The following is a 17,590-nucleotide window of genomic DNA, read 5'->3' on the forward strand; positions in this document are numbered from 1 at the left end:
GGAGGGGCCGTGCAGGGGCTCTGGGGGGGGTCGGAGCACGGCGGGACCCGGCGCGGATCGGGGACCCCGGGACCAGCACGGGGGCTCCGCGTTCCCGCCACGAGTTCCCGCCACGGCGCGGCCACGCCCCCTCGGAGCCACGCCACGCCCCCTCCAGGGCTAAGCCACGCCCCCACGCCCAGCACGCCGCACCGAGACACGCCCCCGTTTGGCAAAGCCACGCCCCTAGCAACAAGCCACGCCCTTGGTAACAAGCCACGCCCCTTAGCAACAAGCTCCGCCCCTCCCGCAGCGCCCCCTGCAGGCCCGGTGGCGGCGGCGGGCGCAGGCCGCGCGGTGCCGGTGGCGGCGGCCATGTCCCGCCGGGGCCCCGCTGAGGTGAGGGCCGGGACCGGGAGCGGCACCGGGAGCTCCGGGGACAGCCGGGGGTGCGGGGCTGAGAGGAACCGGGGGGGCTGCGGGGGTCCCGGGGGGGCGGTGGGGGCCTCCTGGGGGGCTGGGCCCGGGGGGGAGGGCCCCGGGGGGGAAGGGCCCGGGGGTACCGGGACCGGGGCTGCAGGGCCCGAGGGTACCGGGACCGGGGGTGCAGGGCCCGGGGGTGCCAGGACCGGGGGTGTGGGGACCGAGGGGATCCCCCCGGAGCACCCGGGGTCCCAGCAGCCCCCCCCGGCCGCCCCTCACCCCTTGTCCCCTCCTCCAGGCCTCGCCGTGGGGCCCGGGCACCGGCCGGTTGAGGCGCTTGCAGGCGGCGGGGCCGGAGCAGGCGCAGGCCCAGCAGCTGCAGGAGCTGCGGAGCAGGACGGAGAAGGCGGAGCGGAGGCTGCTGGCCTGCGAGAACCTGGTGGGCGAGCTGGGCAGCAACCTGGCGGCGCTGGGCAGCCTGCTGCAGGACTACGGGCAGCTGCAGCAGCGCCTGGACAACGTGGAGAACCTGCTGAGGAACAGGAACTTCTGGATCCTGCGCCTGCCCCCCGGCAGGAAGGGGGAAATCCCCAAGGTAACGGTGCCCGGGAGCCCCTAACCCAGGTGGCAAAGCCCCAGCTCCGTCGTGGTTTGGGTGAGGAGCCCTGGTGTTGGACTGGTTCAAGCCCTGAGCCCCAGAAACACACCAGGCAGCCCCGCAGAGCTCCTCAGGTAGCAGTGTCACCGTGCTGCCATTGTGGTGGCCTCCCCGTGCCCATTCCCACACCTGAGCCCTGCAGAGGCAGCAGCCCCTAGCTACACACCAGCCCCTGGGAGCATTTCAGCGAGTGTCCCTTCAGCAGCTGTGGAGGGGTGTGGGAAGTGCCACAGCCTGCTCAGCAACGGGCTGGCATCGCTCAGTGCCTGTGAACCCAGGGCTTGCAAGCCCTGATGTGTCCGTGCACACTGTGCTCTGTCCAGGCACACCCTCTGCCTGGAGGTCCTGAGCACTCCCTGCCCCTGTGCAGTTCCCTTTGGTTGTGAAAACTGTCACCGAGTGTGCAGTGTTTGTGATTCCAGGTGCCGCTCACGTTCGATGACATTTCCGTGTACTTCAACGAGCAGGAATGGGAGACGCTGGACAGCTGGCAGAAGGATCTCTACAAGGCTGTGATGAGGGGGAACTACGAGACTCTGATCTCCCTGGGTAAGGCACCGGATCCGTTCCTCCGGGTGAATTTCTTTTCTAGGCAGGCTGGGCGGGCTCCCTCCAGTCCCACCAGCGGTCTGCTGTGGTGGGGCTGGACACCCGTAGCTCACAGAACCTCTCCTGGGCAGCCAGACCCAGTCCTTTTCCTCCCTTCCTGCTTGTAAGAGCTTTCTGTGGGAAATACCAGTAACAGAAATAACACAAACAATGTCTATTATACCGTATATCCAGATGAGGTGCTATTCATAAGGACTGTGCAAGGGGATTCGAGGGCCAGGGAACCATCACGACCTTCCAGCACAGTTCAGGAGTTACCTGGGTGAAGTTTGATAATTGCATCTTGAACCAATTCTTGTCTTCTGGCTATTTAGTCGTGATTTGAAGTGACAGGGGCATTCCCACGTGCTTTGGTAAAGAACCAATTTAATCTCGTTCAGTTCTGAGCACATCTGACACGTTCTCGGATGATTTGGGGCAGTAAGATTGTCCATCAAAAACTCCTTCTGTGGGCACAACTGGTAACGTGCTGGTTGGTGCAGTCCCTGAAGCTGCAGCTTCACTTTTCTAGATAATTCTCTGTGGAAGGCACAAACCTGGTCCTCACGTGGTCCATCTGATGTGGGCATTTTTACACAGCTGGAATCCTCCTGTCCCTACTCCAGAACTAAAGCAATCTGCTAACAGCAGCTCAGAAGATTTACTCTTCAAATCACCGCTAATGTGGAGATGGGAGGGAAAGGTTAAAGACAAAGCTTCTCAAATCTTTTGAGATTTTATTTCCCTTTCTATTATTTAAATCTTCTCTGTGCTTGAGCCACGGCCGTGCTTATGGGTGAATCCCAACACGGGGCTAAGAAATCGACACCACCATTTTCCCTTGTTTCAGCGCGGGTAGTGTTTGAGGTGTTTGAGAGTTTAACAGAGCAATGGCGTAGCCAGTTCCTAACAAAACGTCCTCTGCTGCCCTGTCCCTGAGCAGACTATGCCGTGGCCAAGCCTGACATCCTGTCCCGGCTCGAGAGGGATGAAGAGCTCTGCAGCAGAGGCTGTCGCGAGGCCCCGCAGACGGACACCCAGGATGGGCAGGAGCCCCCGCAGACGTGCATCGGAGATGGGCAGGAGCCCCCACAAATGCATCTCAGAGACGGGCAGGAGTCCCTGGAGACCGAGACGTGCATCCGGGACGGTCAGGAGCCCCCGGAGACGTGTAGCAGAGAGAGCCAGGAGCCCCCACAGCCGTGCATCCAGGACAGCCAGGAGCCCCCCCAGACGTGTGTCAGAGACAGTCAGGAGCCCCCCCAGCCGTGCACCCAGGAGAGTCAGGAGCCCCCGCAGACATCCATCACAGATATCCAGGAACCCCCGCAGGCACCAGCAGGTGTGGAGCAGGTGGAAGAGGACTTGGGAGACGACGTAGAAGTGGAAGAGGCGGAAGATGACATGGGTAAGTTAAAGGGTGCCAGCAGGACGTGGCCGTTCCTGGCCCTTGCTTTCTCCCGTCGCTGTCTGTGTTAGAAAGGAGCTGCGCTGAGGTTCTGCTGGCTGCATTGGCTAACTGTCCATGGAATGCCTTGAATCTTAACTCCAAGAGGAACATTTATGCTTGGCCACATGAATCGTGGGGAGACAACAGACAAAACCTGCCAGAAGGGGCTGGGATGGAGCCAGGAGCGGTGGGACAGACCCCTTGGGATCTCTTCCAGCTCCTGAATACGAAGGCCAGGCAAAAAAAAAACAGGAGACACTGGAAAGGTGCAGGCAGGCCCAGAGAGAGATGAAGGCAGAGCTGTGTTTGAGAGCTCTGTCCTGCTGGAATTAGGAGCTGGGGGGCTGCAGGAGCTTCGTGAGGGGCTGGGTGAGCACTGGCAGGGGTCAGGGGCCGGCTCTGTCCTTTGAGGAGGGTTACCCAGAAACAGTGCAGGCCCCAAATGTGTCTTTGGGGGTTGCTTTGTCAAGTGCTCCTGGGAAGAGAGGAAAAAGGTGTTACACGGACACAGCCTCTCCCTCTCCTTTGAGATTTTAAGTCACCTTCTGTTAGGTTTTCGCTGTGCTTGAGTTAGAGCATGGGCAACGTGTCCGTGCCCGTCCTTACTGCCTGCCAGCCCTGGGGCTAAGGGAGAAGGGTCACTCTGAAGGGTCTGAGAGGTCAGCAGAGGAATTCTGTAGCCAGTTCCTACCAAAACTGAAAAAACTGTCCTCTGCTGCCCTGTCCCTGAGCAGACTGTGCTGCGTCCGAGCCTGACGTCCTGTCCCGGATCGAGAGGGATGAAGAGCTCTGCACCAGAGGCTGTCAGGAGAGCCCACAGCCCTGCGTCCGAGCTGGGCAGGAGCCCCCACACACACCAGAAGAGACGGGCAGGAAGGAAGAGGCTTTGGGAGAACGGAAAGTCCCCTCGGAAGCTGGCACAGGTGAGTTACCCGAGAGACACCGAGCTTGGAGGAGCATCACCAGGGCAAGCAGAAGTCCTGGGGTGCGCTGTCAGAGTGCTGCAAGGGCAAATGGAAGAGGTTCGAGGGCCTGAACGTAAGGCGCAGTGGGAATGCCACCCGTGGCATTGATGGGGAGAGCTTGGGATGGATGAGGCTGCTCTGCAGAGGTTCCTTGTGGCTCCTTGGGGTCTCTTCCCGCACCTCTCTCTGCTTTTGGTCCCTGTGTGCTTCTTGAGCTGGCCCTGGCTCCTCTGCACAGTCCCAACACATCTCCAGTTAGCATCTGAAGGTGTCTGCAGTTAGCCAGAAGACGTGAGCTGTCCACTGGTGCTGAAAGCTGCTTTCCTCTTCCCTGCCAGCAGGGCTGCCCATCCTGGTGATGAATGTCACGTCCCTGAGTGCGCGGGGAGAGGGGCTGAGCAGGGACGTGAAGCAGGAGACAGAGGAGGAAGAGGACCCGGCCGAGCACGGCTCCGGTGAGTTACCCTGTGCATGGCAGGCACGGCGCTCTGCGGGCAAGAAGCAGCTCCCAGCTCGCTCACGGGCTTGAAATAGGAAGGTTTAGAACATTCCAGATCCTTTTGTCACCCAGCAAGGGAGGGATCTGGTGCCGGGTGGGGTGTGCAGCCCTGTCATCTGCAGAGAGAATGAGCCCAGATGGGGATCCTGCTAGCAGCAGTCGGGGGAGGCGCGCTGGGTTGCCTGCAGCATTTGGCATTCGGCAACAGTTCCCAGCTTGCCAAAAGCCAAGAGCCTGAGGTACTGCTCATTACAGCTTGCTAAGGATGTTTTTTTTTTTTCCTGCTGCGTCTTGTGGCCATCGCTGGTGTGGTGGTTTTAGAGGCGGAGCCCTCTGCCCTGTGGCACTGCAGCAGATCTGCCCCCGAGGGCACGCCGAGCTGCTGAGTTGCTCAGGCCAGGACCCTGCAGTGGCACCGCCGCCTCCCCACTCTGCGTTCTCAGATTTTTCGGGAGCTCCTTGCTCGCAGAAAGCCTGCTGGGTGCTTTGGGACTGAAACCACAGCACGGAATTGTCCCCGCAGTGTGAGTGGTGAACGCCTGTGTTGTTTCATTTCAGAGGAAGGCTCTTTGGCAGAGGAGAAGGCCTGTGAAGGGACCTCTCCCCCTGACAGCCTGGAGGTGAAGGAGGTGAGGCCCAACGCCTTGCCAAAAGTTTCTGCACCTTCTCCTGACGCAGTGATCCAGAACGGCCCGGGAGAGCAGGCCAAGCCCAGGAGCAAGAAGAAACCCAGCAGGTGCTCGAGCAGCAGCCTGCTGATGGGCGACTGCCGGCGCGGCTACGTGCGCGAGTGGTCGCACCCCTGCACCGAGTGCGGGAAGCGCTTCCGCCTGAAGATCAACCTCATCATCCACCAGCGGAGCCACGCCAAAGAAGGGCCTTACGAGTGCACGGTGTGCGAGATCAGCTTCGCAGACAAAAACCGCCTGGTCCTGCACCAGGCCATCCACACCCAAGACAGGGCTTTCGCGGCCAAGGTCTGGGGGAACACGCACCCGGAACTGAGGATAGGGCCGAGGAAGAAGCTGTGCAGGGCTCCCGGCAGCTCTGCCCACAGCCCGGGTAACAGGACGCACGCGGGGGGAGCCTGGCTGGGCCCGACCAAGGAGGAGCAGGACACGGGCAGCCTGTCGGGGTGTTTCTCCCCGCAGCCGACGCTTCGCAATTACGCGAGACGCCCCCTGAAGTGCGATCTTTGCGGCAAGTTTCTGTCTTGCTCCTCCACCCTCCAGCGGCACCTGCAGACCCACGCGGAGAAGAGGCCGTTCCGCTGCGCCACCTGCAAGAAGGGCTTCACCCGCCACACTCACCTGGTGCGCCACGAGCAGATTCACGAGCGGCAGAAGGCCCTGGAGGGCCGGCAGCACAAAGCAGCCTAGGGCTCGACCGCGGCCAGGAGGCCCCAGCCGAAAGCAGCCCCCGGGGGTGCCTGGCGAGGCGCTGTCCTCGCTGCTGCCAAAGCTGCTCCGCTGAAAACCTCCTGCTGGCTGCTGTGGAGCTCAGGCTTGCAGTTACCAGACTGATAAAACAGCCCGGGTTGGGAGAGACCCACAAAGATCCTCGAGGCCAACTCGAGAACTGCTGCTGTGACGGTGGAGAGTAGGAAGTAGGGAAGCAGCTTGGGGGCAAGTGGCAACAGGAGGGATCCAAACCGCTCGTGTCCCTGGGCAGGAACTGTGAGCGTTCAGATTCTGTCCATGGTGGGGCACCAGGGCTGTGAACCATCATCCATCAGCTGGATTTCGGGAGCTTTCCCGAGTCGCAGAATAAATCAAAGCTTGGACACCGTTACGTGGAACAAATTCCAGAAGCCTCCGGTGATTAAAAATCTCCTCGGGAACAGCTCTGGGAGATAAGGAGAGTGAAACAAACCCCACCTTAGAGTGAAACAAACCCCACCTTCTGTCCGTGTGATGCTGCGGCTGCTCCTGAGCTCCCGGCACCGTTCCGCTGACAAGGCCAGCCTCCAAAACCCTGCGTGAGAGGGTTGGTGCCCCAAAACCAGCCTGCACCCGTGGTCACTTTCACAAATACTCGCTGGGTAGGATTCCTGCTGCACCACAGCCTGTGCGAGGACGCTTCCTCGGGCTCGGACGCGTTGTTCTGACACCACCCCAGCTGCTCTGTGCGGGACCATCCCCTCTGCTCAGCCCCACTGCGCCGTGCTCGCTCCCTCTGTCTCTAATCACATGGAAGCCTACCTCAACGCGCCGTGAAGAGGCACCCCGGTGGGTGATGCCAGCCGAGGCTCTGGTGGCCCAGGCATCACTGGAAGCTCGTGGCCCCGTCCCGGCCCCGTGTGCAGCGGGCACGCCGCTGGGAAGCACGAGGCACGTGTACAGAGTGAAGGAATCGGTCCAGGCCAAGCGGAGGGGCTGATAGGACTCCCGAGCTGTTTTATTTTTTATTTTTTTGCTTTTGTGTCCATTGAATTATTTGATGTTCTAGTTTGAAATCACTACGTCTCTGCCCCTCCCCGGGCAGGGAGTGTTGGGAACCAGTTTCCTTAGGAGATTTTTCATTCCTGCTGCCTGCAGGGTCCGAGGGGCTGCGAAGCCCTGCGGGACGCGGGTGGTTGGTGCTGGGAGGTGACGGGGCTGGCAGCCAGCCGCTTACCCCTGCCCGGTTTGCCATCCCAGTGCACCTAATTGATCCCAGTTGATCCCAGTACCACAGGGTACGAGTCGAGCCAGCGCAGCAGGCAGCCAGGAGGTGGCTTCAGGCTGTGACTGGGACCAACTTTTTTTTTGTAGGAACGCTCCGATCCCTTTCTCAGGCCGTGGAATCCATAAAGTATTTGTCTGTACAGCTCGTGGTGTTTGTTTTATACGCAGCGCCACGCAACGAAGGCGGGCACGGGGTGAGAGGGGCTGTGCCAGGCTGGGGCCACCGGCCACGGGGGAGCCTGGGTGGCACCAGGGGAGCTGTGAGGTGCCGAGGGGACAGGGACGGCACCGCCGTGGCGCTGGTGGCACCTTTGGGTGTCATGGCCGCCCTTGGGTGTCATGGCCGCCCTTGGGTGTCATGGCTGCCTTTGGGTGTCCATGGCCGCCCTCCCCTGTCATGGCCGCCCCGCCATCTTGGTGGCCATCTTGTGTGTGGGCAGAGCTGCCCAGTGGGCGGGGCCATGTGGAGGGGGGTGTGGCCAGGGGGGGGGGTGTGGTCATTGGGTGGGTATGGTTATTGGGGGGGTGGGGCTTGTGGCAAAGGCCACGCCCACAGTATCACCATGGCCACCTCCTGGCTAGGGCGATGTCCCCAGGGTGTCCCTGGGGTGTCCCTGGGGTGTCAGTGTCCCCTCCATCCCCAAGGTGTCCCTAGGGTGTCCCCAGGAAGCCATGGCCCCCTCCTTCATCCTCAGGGTGCCCCCAGGGTGTCCGCGTCCCCTTCTTCATCCCCGAGGTGTCCCTAGGGTGTCCCCCAGTAAACCATGGTCCCCTTCTTCACACCTGGGGTGTCCCCAATGTGTCAGTGTCCCCTCCTTCATCCCCGAGGTGTCCCCTGAATGTCCCCAGCACGCCGTGGCCCCCTCCCTCATCCCTGGGAAGGAGCCTTCATCTCCTGCACCCCCTGAAGGCCGCTGTGAGGTCTCCTCCTCTCCAGGCTGAGCAACCCCAACCCCTCGCGGCCTCTCCTCACAGCAGAGCTGCTCCAGCCTCCGAGCATCCCCGTGGCCTCCCCTGGACTCCAGCAGCTCCACGTCCCGGTGCTGGGGACCCCACAGCGAAGGCAGTGCCCGGGGGGGTCTCACAAGAGCGGGGCACAGGGGGACAATCCCCTCCCTCGCCCTGCTGCTGCAGCCCAGGGCACGGCTGGTTTTTGGCCCACATGGTGCTGGGACAGGACTGAAATCACAAAACCTGGGCCAGGGGAGGAGGAGGAGGAGGAGGAGGAGAGGAGGAAAAGAGGCTGGGCAGGCCCAGGGGCAGAGCAGGAGGGCAGACAAGGCTTTGTGGTGCTAATTCCCTCCCAGAGCTGCAATTCCTGGCTGAATGGGGCTGAGTGGGGGCTCTGCATCGCCATGGGGCAGCTCCTGCATTTCCCTGGCGCAGCTCCTGCATTCTCCGGGGCTGGGCGACAGCACCCGTGCAGGGTGGGCACGCCAAGTGCCGGGGGTGTTGCTGCACCCTGAGGTGCTGCTGCTGGCGAGAAGGCGCCCGGGGGCTGCCCTGCTGCTGGCACGAGGACTCATGCTCATCCCTCAGCTCGCAGGAGGCAAGTGGGGAGCAGGAGGTGTCCTGGCGAAGCCACCAGCGAGGACCCGGTCACAATTCACGTGGCATCAACCCCACAACTCGCTCAGCAGGAGCTGTTGAAGGTGGCATGGCACCAGCTGACACACGAAGCCCGGCATCAAACCACATCATCTTTTATCCACAGCTCTCCCCAGCCGTGCGGTGACCCCGGCTGTCCCAGCAGCCTCTCCCCGGGCCACCCAACTCCCCCCAAAACTGGGCAGGATTTAAGGAACCCTGAGTTCAAGCGCTCCGCTCCCCGTCCCACGGCGCCGGACACGCAGCAGCCACTTCTCAGCCGAGCCCCCTTCCACGGCGCAGCCCCTGCTGCCGGACCTCCTCCGCTTGCTCTCGGCCCCGCAGCGTGTCAGCCGGCCCCGTCCTCGTCCCCGGGGACGTGGTGGGGGGCTGCGGGGAGCCCCGCGGTGCCACCTGCCCGCCGTGTGCCACCCTCACGGGCCGCTGCACCTCTCCACCTGCAGAAACGCTGCCCCTTCCTGGCTGCAGCCCTCATATTACGGATTGTCCTGCGTCGACGGCTTGCAGGGCACAGTCCCCGGCTCCTGGCCGCGGCCGGGCAAGCCGGCAGCAGGAGGGCTGGCGGCGGCGTGGACCTTCTGGTGGTGGTTCAGAGACTGCCGGTGGCGGAAGCTCTTGCTGCAGCCGCTGCACTGGAAGGGCCGCTGCTGGGTGTGCCGGCGCTGGTGCTCCTCCAGCGACGCTTGCAGGGGGAAGCTCTCGGCGCACTCGATGCAGCGGTACAGCCGCTCCCCGGCCCCGCCGCCCCGCGCCGGCCGGCCCGCCCAGCCCGCCCGCAGCTGCACCCCGTGGATGCGCTGGTGCTTCTGCAGGTGGTGCTTCTGGATGAAGCCCTTGCCGCAGGCCGGGCAGCTGTAGGGCCGCTCGCCGGTGTGGATGCGGTAGTGCTTGTTGAGGTTGGACTTCTCGTTGAAGCTCTTGCCGCAGGCCGGGCACTGGAAGGGGCGCTCGCCCGTGTGCAGGCGCTGGTGCCGCAGCAGCGCGGCGTGGTGGGCCAGGCTCTTCCCGCAGGCGGTGCAGATGAAGGAGCCGTTGCTCTTCCTCGCCTGGCTCTGCTGCCGCGCCAGGAGGCTGCGCTTCAGCCGCACGCTCTTCCAGCCCAAGGGCAGGCCGTGGGGCTCGTCCCCGGCGCCACACGGGCCGTGCTCCTCAGCGCCAGGCTGTGCCGAGGCAGCCTCCGCGGCAGTGTCCTCTCCCAGCGGCAGCCCCTGGGGCAGGGTGAAGGGCTGCTCGGTCCCCGCGCCGTGCCCGTGTTCTGCTGGGAAAGTCAAAGCCCCCGGGGCAGGACGAGCTTCCAGCGGGACGACCACGGGTTTGAATTCAGGCTGGGTGGCCCCGTGCTTGCAGAGCTCCCCCAAGCCCTCTCCAGCTCCCTTCTGTTCGTCCAAGCTGCTGTGGCTCTCCCAGGGCACCGGCAGCTCCTGGCTCAGGGGAACCTCCTCTTCCAGCCTCATCGAGGGAGCCTGCGGCAGGGCCAGGCTTTCTGATCCTTCCTCCTGCGGCTGCTGCTCTTCTGTCTTGATCACGATCTTCTCACCTGCTGGGAGACAGCAATTATTCACCTTCAGCCAAGTAAAGCTCTCCCGTGCCTCTGGCCCCAGCGCAGGAGCAGGAGCTGAGCTTCCCCTGTAGCACGTTGGTGAGACCAAGCAGCAAACGTGCCACTAGAGAGGGAGCAGGAGGGTTTTACCGTGAGCCAAGGGGAGAAGAACAAGAGGTGGAAGGATGCTGGCGTCTGCTGGGGGTTATCTGGTCACCTTGGGGGACACTCAAGGGCCTGACAATGCAATAGTCGTAAAGAAGCCAAAAGAGAGGAAAACATGAGGGCTTTTGTAATTGTTCCACAAAAAGTTGTGGCTGCGGAGTCCTCTGTCCTGGAAGGAACTTTGTCAGGAATTTACAGCAGGGTTTAGCTGGGTAAATCCGGGGCAAAGGACCAAAGCTACCTTCCAGGAGCAGGACCGAGCTTGTCTGCAGGCAAGCAGGCGCAGAGCCACGCTCACGCTAAGCCCTGCCCGGGCTTTTTCCACTCTCTCGGTATTTGGCTCTTCTGGGCTTGGACATTTGGCGTGGCTCCTTTCGGATTTCTTTCCCCCCCGCGGCACTGCTTTTCCTCCTCAGCCCTCAATTTCCATCCCCTCGCCCAGCCAAGCTGCGTGCAGCCCTTCCCCACCCCCAGGCCCTCTCCGTGGTGGTGTTCACGCCATCGTGGCTGCCGCAACTCACCGCCACCGACGTGCCCTGACACCGCTCCCTTCTCCAGCAGCCCGTGGGTCCTGGTCCCCAAATCCTCCCCGTCCTCGGCCGGCAACAGCAGAGAGGGTTTGGAGCTGGCGTCCCCGGGCCCTAGGGGAGGAAGCGGCCGTGCCAACGGCTGATGCTGGGCGCTGGCACCACAGCCCCTGGGCAAAAGCTGCTCCAGCACAGCTGGGGCATCCTGGGCTGCTGGAACAGAGGTTTGTTTTTTCCCAGGACAGTCAGAGCAAGCTGGTGTCAGCCCCACTGGACGACTGATTGTAGTTATCTCAGCAAGAAGTACGCATCGAGCACTCGTCCTTTGTAATAACTCATTATTCTCAGCCAAAAATAATTGGTGCTAGAACTTAGGGCTGCCTGCAACCAACTCCTCCAGGGTGGTGCACGTACAGCCACGTCCTGGGGCACACTTCCAGGGAAGCAGGACACGGCAGGAGCAGTGCCACGTGCTGCCGGGGGGCTCTGCGCCCTGCCCAGCGGGCACGGTGTGGTGGATGGAAGGTGACAAAGAGTCTGAGACGTGCACAGGGACTGATCCTTACCAAGAGAGACCACGGCCTCGTAGCTCCCCTTCACCGCCATCCTGTACAGCTCCTGCTGCCGGCTGTCCAAGCCGCCCCACTCCTGCTCCGGCAAACAGGCGGCGTCATCCTCACCCGCCGTGGGCACCTGAAACGGCAGGAGGCACCCCGTTAGCACCCCCTTAGCACCTCCCTGCCTTCTCTGCCCCCACAAGGTGCCCTGATCCCCCCCCGTGTGCTGTGGGCTGGCACAGTGAGGGTGAGGAGCTCCTGCGTGTCCCAGCCTGAGCTCAGGGAACAATCCCAAAGCAGCAGAACGATGCCTCCCTGCTCAGACACCTCTCCCCTAGCAGCCAGGAGGTTTGCATGGGGCTTGTCCCCGTTACCTGGGGCACATCCCCCATTCCCCAAGGGCTTGTCCCTTTTACCTGGGGCACATCCCCCATTCCCCGGGGCTCATCCCCATTCTGTGGGGCTTGTCCCCATTACCTGGGGCATGTCCCCCATTCCCTGCTGTTTGTCCCCAATACCTGGGGCACGTCCCCCATTCCCCAGGGCCTGTCCTAGTTACGAGGGGCATGTCCCCCGTTCCCCAGGGCTTTTTCCTGTTACCTGGGGCATGTCCCCCATTCCCTGTTGTTTGTCCCCATTCCCTGGGGCTTGTCCCCCATTCCCTGAGGCTTGTCCCCCATTCCCTGAGGCTTGTCCCCATTACCTGGGGCACATCCCTCATTCTGTGGGGCTCATCCCCATTACCTGGGGCTTGTCCCCCATTCCCCAGGGCTTGTCCCCATTACCTGGGGCACATCCCCCATTCCCCAGGGCTCATCCCCATTCCGTGGGGCTCATCCCCATTCCATGGGGCTTGTCCCCATTACCTGGGGCACGTCCCCCTTTCCCCAGGAGCTTGTCCCCTGTTACCTGGGGCACGTCCCCGCCGGGCCCCATGCCGGGCCGGGGTGCCCAGCATCCGCGGTGCCTCAGCTGGCGCTCGACGTGCTCGAGGCGCCTGGTGCTCTCCTGCAGGAGGGCGGCCAGGGCGGCCCACTTGCGCTCCAGCTGCCCCCCGAAATCCAGCACCGCCTTCTCCAGCTCCGACAGCTTCTTCTCCGCCGTCTCCGCTCGCCCTTCCAGGCTCAGCAGCCGCAGGGCCTGCGTCTCCACCTTCCTCTCCACCGCCTGCACCGCCGCCACCACCGTCCACAGCGAGATCTCGGCCACCCCCGGCTGCTTCTCGCCCTCGACGGCCACCGGCACCGCCACCGGCACCGCGACGTGGCCGGGGGGCTGCGGCGGGACCGGCTGCCAGGGCTCGGGCCCCCACTCGGGCTCCTGTTAGCGGGGAGAGAAAGGAGCTGAGGGTCCAAAGGGGGGGTTGCTCCGAGGGTGGGCAGCACCCTAGGGACCCCCCCGTCCCCCTCCTCCCCGCACCCGCACCCCCCAGGCCTCCCACCCCCACCCCGGGGTGCGGCGAGCACCGGGCTGCGGGCAGAGCCGGTCCCCGCCGCCCTCCTGCGGAGGAAGGGACCGGGGGGAAAGGGGGAGGTTGGGGGGGTTTGGGGGGCGATGGAGCCGCCTCCGCCCGGTGCCCGGTGCCCCCCGTACCTGAGCCGGGCCCCACCGGGCCATGGCCGCCCCTCGCCGCCGCCGCTGCTGCACCACGGCGCCGCCTGGCGGCCCGCCCGCAGCACGGCCCCGGGCCTGGTTCCCCTCACAGACCCCCCCCTCAAGGCCCGGGACCCCCGTCCCCTCCTTCCCACAGCCCCCCAGTTGCAGCCCTGCTATCCCCAAAGTGCTCCGGGGGTGGGGTGTTCCTGCCCCGGGTCCCCCAGCCCAGCTCCCCCAGTCTCAGTCAGCCCCATTCCCAGTTCCCCCCCAGTTCCCAGACCCCACACACACACAGCCCAAGGGCCCCCCAGCCCCAAACCACCCCGGTCCCAGAACTCCTCACACGTTCCTGGAGCCCCTCCACACATTTTAAGGTTCCCCCCGGTCCCAAACCCTCCATGTCCCCAGCACCCCAAGTCCCCGATCCCTCCTCATACCCCCCAGTACCCCATCCCTCCCCGACCCCCCAGCCCCTGATCCCTCCCAATATCCCCCAGCCCCTGATCCCTCCCCATATCCCCCAGCCCCTAATCCCTCCCTGATACCCCATCCCTGATCCCTCCCTGACCCCTCCCAGCCTCTGATTCCTCCCCATAACCCCCAACCCCGATCCCTCTCCATATCCCCCAGCCCCTAATCCCTCATACCTCCAGCTCCTCATCCCTCCCTGAGCCCCCAACCCCTGATCCCTCCCCGACACCCCATCCCTGATCCCTCCCCATATCCCCCAGCCCCTGATTCCTCCCCATATCCCCCAACCCCAATCCTTCCCCATACCCTCAGCCCCTAATCCCTCATACCTCCCAGCCCCTGATCCCTCCCTGACACCACAGCCTGATCTTTCCCCATACCCTCAGCCCCTAATCCCTCATACCTCCCAGCCCCTAATCCCTCCCCATAACCCCCCCAGACCCCGATCCCTCACCGTACCCCCCATACCCTGATCCCCCCCCAGATTTGAGGCCGAGCACATCCCAGCCGTGGCCGTCCCGTCGCCCCCCAGCACACACCACGGGGCCGAGTGGCTCCTGCTCTTTATTCCAGCCCCACCGCTGCCCCACACCATGGGAGGGTGAGGAACCGTGGGCCACGGCCCGCAGGATGAAGGCACACAGGGAAAGTCACGGCGGCGACCCCGCTGGCACTGCGGGAGCCCCCTCTGCACATTTCATCCGCCAGAACCCGACCTGGCCGCTCCCGCTGCTTTCACACTTTTTCCCCCCAAATTATTTTCCCATCGGCATCCTACCCAGCTCTTCGGCTCCAAAATCACAGAACTGTAGGGATTGGAAGGGACCTCGAAAGATCATCGGGTCCAATGTCCTCTTACACCCCTCGGTGACTTCCAGAAATGGGGGAAAGACCCCACACCAGCTTATATCAGTGCTTGCAGCCCCCCCCCGGCTGCCCACCAGTGCTGGGACCTGACCCCAGCCCGGCAGAGCAGCACCACGGGGATGCTGCGGTCCCACGGGGGCTCGGCTGGAGGCTGATAGCAGCACGACAGAGCCACGTTCAGCTGTCAGAGCAAACATTTCCACGTTTGCCATCTATCCACACCTCCAGCCAGACGAGTCCTTCACCTAAACCAGGTCCTCGCCCCGTGGCAGAGGCTCCCTCAGCACAGGCATGCTGGGCAGGGCGAGCTGCAGCCAGGCTGCCCAGGGCTCGTGGCCAAGGAGGGGGAGAGAGGGGACAGCAGCAGCCCTCCACCCTTGGAAACAACCCCCGTGCTCTCACAGAATAACCCGAGTTGGAAGGGACCCACGAGGCTCATCGAGTCCAGCTCTGACCCTTCTCTCCCGCTACATCTCCTACTTCACACCCCCGCGCTTAAATAGGTGCCACTGGCAGAGGCAGCTTGTTCCTGCACTCATAGGGGCTCTCCCTCCTGGAGTGGGTTTTTTGGTGCCCGGCCAGGTGCTCGTGCTGCTTGAAGGCTTTCTGGCACTCTCCGCACCAGTAGGGCCGCTCGGCCTGGGGGAGCAGCTCGGAGGCCCAGACAAAGCTCCTGTTGCAGCAGGCGCAGAGGGTGAAGTGGTGCAGGTCGGCGTGCATCCCCTGGTGCAGCATCAGGAAGTTCTGGCTGGAGAAGTTCTCCATGCACTCGCTGCACGTGTACATGATTTTCTGGGGCGACAGCGGGCACCGGTTGGGGTTGGGCTTCTCCCACTGCGCCGCCGCGGCGCCGCTGCCCTGGGCACGGGGCTGGGCGGCCGGGCAGGGGGGCTTGCTGGCGCGCTCCTTGGCATCGGAGGGGGGGCAGAACCCCGTGGCCGCCCGGATCCGCAGGTGCCGCCTGATTTTCTTCTTGGACATGAAGGCCTGGTTGCAGTCGACGCAGACGTACGGCACCCAGTTGCTGTGGCTCCGCTGGTGGATGATGAGGTTGATTTTGAGCAGGAAGTTCTTCCCGCACACGACGCACCGGTAGAACTTCTCCCGAGAGGAGCTGCGCTGGCAGCTCGCCGTCCTGCCCATGCAGGCGCTCTCCACCGGCTTTCCGGGCAAGGCGACCGGGTGGCTGCGATCTGTGCACGCTGCTGCTCGGCAGAGGCCCGGGATCGGCTCCCTGTCCAGCTCCTTGGGCACGGCTGCCACCAGGCCCTGGCCACCGCTCGCCGCATCCTTCAGGTCCTCCTTCTGCAGCCCCTCCAGCGGCCGTTCGGGCACCGCCAGCTCCTCCGCAGCAACCTCCTCCCGCGGGATCTCTGTCGGGATCCCCACATCAGCACCTGCTGGAAATGTTTGCAGAATCACAGAATCACAGAATTTCTAGGTTGGAAGAGACCTCAAGATCATCGAGTCCAACCTCTGACCTAACACTAACAGTCCCCACTAACCCATATCCCTAAGCTCTACATCTAAACGTCTTTTAAAGACTTCCAGGGATGGTGACTCCACCACTTCCCTGGGCAGCCTGTTCCAATGTCTAACAACCCTTTTGGTAAAGAAGTTCTTCCTAAGAACTCAGCTAAGAAGCTGAGCATCATTCTTCTGCTCAGTTTTGAGGACAAGGCACAAAGATTCAGGGGCTTCTCCCATGCCTGCCCACCCGGGAGCTGCTACAAATGGAAGCACCAAACCCCCCTTCACGCCGGGACCACGGTGTGGGTACACGCAGGGCATGGGTACAGCTCGCCATCAGAGACACCCCTGGGTGGCCTGGCATGATGAAATACTGCTGAGGATGGGAAGAACCTAACAGATTCATCAGGGATTCACCCTTCAGCGCAAAACAGATAGCTGGCAACAGGATTTACTGTCAGAGCCCCTTCTCAGCCATCAGGATTCATAGAATCACGGAATATCCCGAGCTGGAAGGGACCCACAAGGATCACCGAGTCCAACTCCTGGCACCACATAGACCTACCCAAAATTCAGACCTATGACTGAGAGCACAGACTAAACACATCTTAAACTCTGACAGGCTCGGTGCCGTGACTGCTTCCCCATGGAGCCTGTTCCAGTGCGCGACCACCCTCTTGGTGAGGAACCTCTTCCTGATGTCCAGCCTAAGCCCCCTCTTTCCCAGGCTGAACATCCCAAATGACCTCAGCTGCTCCTCATACGTCTTTCCCTCTAGGCCCTTCACCCCCCTTTGTAGCCCTAATTGGGTAAAATCCCATCCCAAAAGCCCCCCCAAAGCTCCCGGGTGCCGTGCTCCTTGAGACCCCAGCCCCGGCCGGGATCGGGGGGGGCTCTGCCCAGTACCTGCCGCAGTGGGGGGAGATGGAGGCGGCCTCAGGTTCACCACATCACGGCAGCACGTGGAGACGGGGCAGGGCGGAGAGGGGCCCGGCGGGCTGAGCTCCACTGGGGTGCCGACAGCTCCCTGAAGGACACAAGCTGCAAGGGAAGAAGCGGGGATTAGGGCAGCGGGTGGGACACGGGAAGGGCCCGGGGTCCCTCATACGGTGGTCTCGCCGGGCACTCACGTGTGCTGCGGTCCGGGGTGGCCTCGTGGGACTCCTCTGCCTCCTCCTGCACAGCTCCATCGCTCGCGGAGCCAGGAGAGCCGGGTTCTGGGGGAAGAAGGGGACTTGGTGTCAGCAGCAGCTGCTGGGGTCCCCCCCAGGGCATCGGCTCTGCAGCAAACGCATTAACACCGCAGCCACTGCACCAGGGGAGGTCCTGGTAAGCGGCAGGAGCCGGGATCCCAGCACAGAAGGAGCCCCCCCAGTGTCACCCACCTGCAGCTGGCTCTGGGGGCACTGCCTCCCCCTCCCGGCGCGGCTCTGCTGGCACGCACGGCTCTTCTTCCTTCTCAATCCAAGATAAGAGCTCAGGCTTGGCGAGGTCACAGTCTGCTCAAGGGCAAAACAGGGCTCAGGGGCGAGGCGCGACGCTGCCTTTGGGCACCCCACAG

The 17,590-nt window shown here is 63.2% G+C and overlaps 2 protein-coding genes across 4 annotated transcripts; one reads left to right on the forward strand and one right to left on the reverse strand.

Moving 5' to 3' along the window:
• Window positions 1-291: 291 nt before the first annotated feature.
• LOC311206147 (uncharacterized protein) lies at window positions 292-7,360 on the forward strand. Of its 2 annotated transcripts, none has more exons than XM_084281367.1 (7): window positions 292-378; window positions 701-997; window positions 1,483-1,609; window positions 2,592-3,056; window positions 3,833-4,021; window positions 4,402-4,518; window positions 5,121-7,360. In XM_084281367.1, the coding sequence occupies exons 1-7, from the start codon at window positions 355-357 to the stop codon at window positions 5,939-5,941; spliced, it is 2,040 nt and encodes a 679-aa protein (XP_084137493.1). In that variant the 5' UTR covers window positions 292-354; the 3' UTR covers window positions 5,942-7,360. The 2 variants fall into 2 exon arrangements, with proteins under 2 accessions (XP_084137493.1, XP_084137494.1); XM_084281368.1 differs by having other exon boundaries at window positions 4,405-4,518.
• Window positions 7,361-8,950: 1,590 nt separating this feature from the next.
• LOC311222489 (zinc finger protein 212-like) lies at window positions 8,951-13,258 on the reverse strand. Of its 2 annotated transcripts, none has more exons than XM_084306803.1 (5): window positions 13,219-13,258; window positions 12,535-12,945; window positions 11,635-11,761; window positions 11,063-11,182; window positions 8,951-10,373 (listed from the first exon to the last, which is right to left on the reverse strand). In XM_084306803.1, the coding sequence occupies exons 1-5, from the start codon at window positions 13,240-13,242 to the stop codon at window positions 9,313-9,315; spliced, it is 1,743 nt and encodes a 580-aa protein (XP_084162929.1). In that variant the 5' UTR covers window positions 13,243-13,258; the 3' UTR covers window positions 8,951-9,312. The 2 variants fall into 2 exon arrangements, with proteins under 2 accessions (XP_084162929.1, XP_084162928.1); XM_084306802.1 differs by having other exon boundaries at window positions 8,951-10,376.
• Between the last annotated feature and the right edge of the window lie 4,332 nt (window positions 13,259-17,590).

Source organism: Netta rufina (assembly GCF_964035555.1).
Source record: "Netta rufina genome assembly, chromosome: 2".
NCBI classification, from domain to species: domain Eukaryota; kingdom Metazoa; phylum Chordata; class Aves; order Anseriformes; family Anatidae; genus Netta; species Netta rufina.